Here is a 5,174-nt window from a genome sequence, read left to right on the forward strand (position 1 = left end):
CTATATATAATATAGGATTATATATTTAGTAAGTATATAACAATAAATAAGTGTTATAAATATATTATTAATAATAAATCCTAGTATTCCTTTTCTGGGTGATGGGGAGAAACTTACTGCTAGATTCATTGCGGATTCAATTCAAAAACTTTTGGATTTTGAAATATGGTATTTGAGACAATTGTGATGTTTTTAAAAAATGGAAAAAGTACACAAATACATTATTGCCCACAACGTTCAAAGTTTTGTTATGAAATTTTCTTCTTTTTCTTTTTCCAAAACATACTGTAGTATGGGCGAAAATTTGTGGGTCTTTTGAAATAAAAATTTTTTAATGAGAAAAATAGACATTTCAAATCAATTAAATTTTTACTTGAGACTCTCGAATGATACTTATTTTGAAAAAAAAAAATTTTTTTAACCAGTGTGGGCTTTCTAATTTTTTTTTTAATTTTGTTGAAAAATTAAATTAAAATGATTGGGGGGTCAAAAAGTCGAGGAACCCTTGTGCAATACGTATATTTTTATCACTTTATTCGGTTTTGTTTTATTACTTTATTCATTTAAGTTTGTATTCTGTTCTTGTTTTATTACACTGAGTGTTGAGTCACATCAGTTAATTCATGTATAAGCTGATTTTATCAAGGTTTACCTTACTCTGTTTTGAATATTAAGCTTCCCTCGAAGGTCTCTCTTATTCTTTTATAAAATTTACGATTCTTTGTGGAAAAAACCCGTTAACTATTACCCTCTAACTATTTATCTATAGTTGTAGGTACTCATATTTGTAGAATTGATTTTATGTAAGAAAGATAATGGGCGATACATTTTACAGTTTTCTGCTTCACATAATTGGCATCATAGCTGAAAATACATAGATATTCATTTTTACCGGATACTAGCAGGAATGGGTCATCCTTTAGAAGAGTATTAATCAATTCCTCTTTGTTTAAGCAAGTTTTGTTTTAAAAAGTGTCGGGATAGTTTGCAGCCCTGCTTGATTACACATCTACAGTATGAAGTGCCATTAATAATTTCACAATCATATAGGCATTGTTTTCGAGATTAAGTGATCAATGATTCAGTAAGTGATAGGCACCTGTTCTTGTATTTGTTAGTATAATGATGAAACGTGATTCCTTTTTACTGATACTGGTCCAATATAAATATGTTTTTTGTTTTTTAGAAAATTAAATTAGGTTTCAAATGAGTTGCTGTTATGTTCCAGGAGAATCCTTACCGAATTACATTATTTTTAATTTATTTTTTTAGTCATAGTTTTTTTTAACTTGTCGATATTGGTCATCTATAGCATTAAGAGAGAACCTCTATAAATGATTAAAATTTTATAGGCGTTGGTTTTTGAGATACAATGATAAATAAGTCACCGAATGAGATTTTATAGACACGTACAACCCGATTTTAGTATATAGTTTTGAGATATGTACAAAATGTTAGAATTATCTATTATATACATAGTTACGTAAAATGACGTAAGTATTCATATCTTTATTTATATTTTTAAATGTTATCATAGAATAAAGTTGACTTTTGGTCCTTCCATTGGCAGTTCTAAACCCTCTCCTACGTTAATATCGATGATCTGTCAGGGTGAGGGCTACATCTATCTTAGGGGATGTATTTATGAGGAAGTCAGAGTCACGTAGGAAGTCATGCTATCACAACTGATGAATTAATTCCGGCCTTATATAATTAACTTTTACTTTTTATGGTTATATTTGAATATTAATGTAGACCAATATAATTTATTGACCATGATTTTGATAAAAAAAAAAAATTATATAAAAGGAAGATGTAGTAATTTATTTGTTTTAATAGTAATTAAATTACTATTGTTAAAATAGTAATTTAATTGTTTTAATAGTAATGAAATGGCTTATTTCTTATAAACCATAGTTAGCATACTTTGCAGGGCTTAGTCTGGGCTAAAAAAGGTACGAACAACTAAGATAATGTAACAAGTAGATGATTTAAAATATGTGAAAATTCTTGACCTTTATTTAATTTTTATTTTCCATATTTTAGTGTATTTTCTTATTTATTTTTATCTACTTTTTTGTTTGTTATTATTTCCGTTTTCATTTATTGTCTTGGTATTCTTTGTTATTTGTACATTTCACCGTATGTCTTATTTTTATTTTTTTAAATATTATTTGTTAATTTTTATATAAAGTTTCATGTATTTTAATTCTTATTTAGCTACAACTTAGATAACTTTTATTTCTTGCTATCTATTCTCTTACTTTGTTACTTTCTTGTAATTTTTTATCCCTGATGAAGCCCTGGAAAGTGGGACGAAACTTAGGCTCACAATAAATAGTTTAATTACTGTTGAGTTCTTTTGAGCGCACCCGGACCATCTTATTTTTGTATTTTACTCGCGGTCAATCAACAACGATATTTCTTTTATAATATTTTTATTTAAAAGTTTTTAATATATAGGTATTTCGCTAATGCTAATTATGTAATATTGCTTCAAGAATTTTTAAAAGATAATTTTAAGTAATTCTTAAAATAACCATAGTCCTCTTCACATTACAGGTTTATGGGTGTCTGCGTTCACGAAGGTCAGCTTCATGCATTGACCGAGGTAAATATATTTTATTTTATTTTATTATTTATTTATTTTTTATGATAAAAATGTATAAACGTGTGTAGATAAATTTCATAATATCCCTTTTATATTTTAAATGTTTTTGTTTTTTTAAAGTAATAGTTCATATTAAGTGTAATAATAATTTATTCTTATGAAATTATTTATAAAAATGAAGGTTTTTAGCATTTTCAATTTATTCTGTGTGTTCTAAAATTGTATTATTTATCGCTGACTTCATATTGATTTTTTCGTCTTATTAAAAAAATATGAATGAATGGCTGTGCTAAGGAGAAATGAAGATGCACAAATGGTTGACATGATTTCCCATATGAAATCATGAGGTTTTAAAGTGCATGAGTCTGGGACAGTGGTCCTGAAATGTTGTACAATGTTATGAATCTTTAATAAATATTTCATTCAAAATGGATGTCATTAACCTCAAAAAATTTTAAATGAAAAAAATATATTATTTCAATGTAAAATAATATTTTATTTTTAATATTAAAAAATCCACTCATTCGTTAATAATATTAATAAATTCTGTGGCTGTAAGCATTGTGTGAATGTAGCTGCACACACTTAGAGGAAACACCCTAGTTGTTACTCAGTAGAACTTATACCTTTTTCTGATGTTTGTTTTAACAAAAACACATTTTGGAAGGCTACTGTAGGTTTCCTCTAATAGTATTAACTAGCACTCAAGCATGCTTTTTCCTGTTTAGTCTTTAGTTCTATTTTTGTAATCTATATAAAAAATAAAACTAAAGTTCTGATACTTACGTATTAGAATGTCTGCTGTTGCTGTGGCATTGAACACTATAATTATCATTATGTTAATTGTAATGTAATGAGGAACCTACTAAAAGATAAGGGAAATTTTGTTTTATAAATTATATTGATAACTCGTTTAAGCATTTTCATGAAACCAATTGCACTTATTCATATGTGGGTTTAATTTGATTCCACTGGTGAACTTCAGCTCGCTATGTCCCACAGGAGATAAAAAATCCTCCAACGGATCCTTTATAGTTAAGATTGTGGTCTAATTTCACGTATTAATACTAATCATTTTATGGTGTTACATTATGATTATAATATTCATTATTTATTCTGGGGCGATTCGCTTCAGAATAATAGAGACCATAAAAATTAGGCTGCAGTGCCTTAGAGGAGAAAGAAAAAAAAACACAATCAAACATAAAATAATAATATTAAATCAAAATGTAATTTCTTATAATAATAAATTAAAAAAAAAAAAAAGAGAGCAAATAATGTTAACCTTCGTATTTACAAAGTGTAAATGAATAAAAAGAACATCCAGTAGTTTTGACGAACTTCATCATTCCTAAAACAGAACATATGGTTCGGATGGTCTAAAACAAAAAACTTCTACGAAATCCTTATGAGGTTGATCTTTTATGAGTCCTGGGTATCTGACTCTTGGGTAGTTTTCCAAATGTAAGAAGCTCTTGCCGAGGTTGAGGAACATGAGTCGATGGTTAGACTGCCGTTGTACATAGCAATTAGCCTCTCAAGTTCAACGGCAACTTATGGCAGAAGACACCGCAGTTCCACCAGTCACGGAATACTCCGTGCATGTCTCACTCGCCCTACATCGCCTACCGCTATTACATGACTGGCGGTTACTAGGGGGAGATAACACTGGACTGCGGAAAATCTCAAAGCGGTATTTCTTTTATAAGAACGTTCATCTATCATAAATTTGTAAAATAATTTTTATTTTAGGAAACATATCGTATATATTGAAAGCCACTCTGTAAATGGAGGTTATAAATAAATAAAAAATATATTAAAAGAGAGGGATATAAAGGAAGGGAGGAGGGGTCTTCCCAATTATATATTGTCGGGTTAATGGTAAAAATTATCAATCGTTATTTTTTTTTCTATGAAAGTTGATCACTTTTACCATTATTCTGACGATATTATTAATACTTATTGTATTAGCAAATAATGTGGCTTGACTAACAAGAATGTTCGATTCTAAAATAGAGTATTATTTGTTATATTAAATTAGCCTTATTTTTCCCTGCAAGTTAAATAACTGAATTTTTCGGTTATCTTCTCTACTCTTTACTCTACTCGCTCTGCCGTTTATTGGCTCCTTCATCTTTTATTCTATTATTGTGCAGTATTTATGAAATGTGACTCACCACTCTTTTGGACCTAAATCTAGTTTTGCATTAAGATATGTTTTAGGTCTCAGATGAAAGTTTAGGAAAACAAATAAAATTAAAGCTATCTAGTATTTTCAAAATCGAATATGGCGGACCTAAAATGATGTCATGCTTGTTCAAAGCAGTTAGAAAAGGTCTGTCTGGCACTTACGTTGATTGATGTAGCTTCATCAATATATATATGTATATATTTATATAAGGGAGATGAGTGGCTCAGTGGTAAGGACTCGGGTATCTATACGGCTCTGACAGATAATATGTATTTATGAGGAAGTCAGAGACACGTAGGAAGTCATGCTATCACAACTGATGAATTAATTCCGGCCTTATATAATTAACTTTTACTTTTTATGGTTATATTT

At 28.7% G+C, this 5,174-nt stretch overlaps 1 protein-coding gene across 2 annotated transcripts in view; it reads left to right on the forward strand.

Moving 5' to 3' along the window:
- Positions 1–2,562: 2,562 nt before the first annotated feature.
- LOC106685655 (dual specificity testis-specific protein kinase 1) overlaps positions 2,563–5,174 on the forward strand; it is a gene marked incomplete at its 5' end in the record, with an annotated part of 48,995 nt that continues 46,383 nt past the window's right edge. For both annotated transcript variants that reach the window (XR_010843649.1, XM_067048165.1), the window contains 1 exon segment: positions 2,563–2,611. Coding sequence is in view for 1 of the 2 variants with exons in the window: in XM_067048165.1 (XP_066904266.1) it covers positions 2,563–2,611 (49 nt within the window).

The sequence above is a fragment of the Halyomorpha halys genome, unplaced genomic scaffold (genome assembly GCF_000696795.3).
Source record: "Halyomorpha halys isolate HHAL.00 unplaced genomic scaffold, Hhal_1.1 Scaffold722.1, whole genome shotgun sequence".
In the NCBI taxonomy this organism is placed as follows: domain Eukaryota; kingdom Metazoa; phylum Arthropoda; class Insecta; order Hemiptera; family Pentatomidae; genus Halyomorpha; species Halyomorpha halys.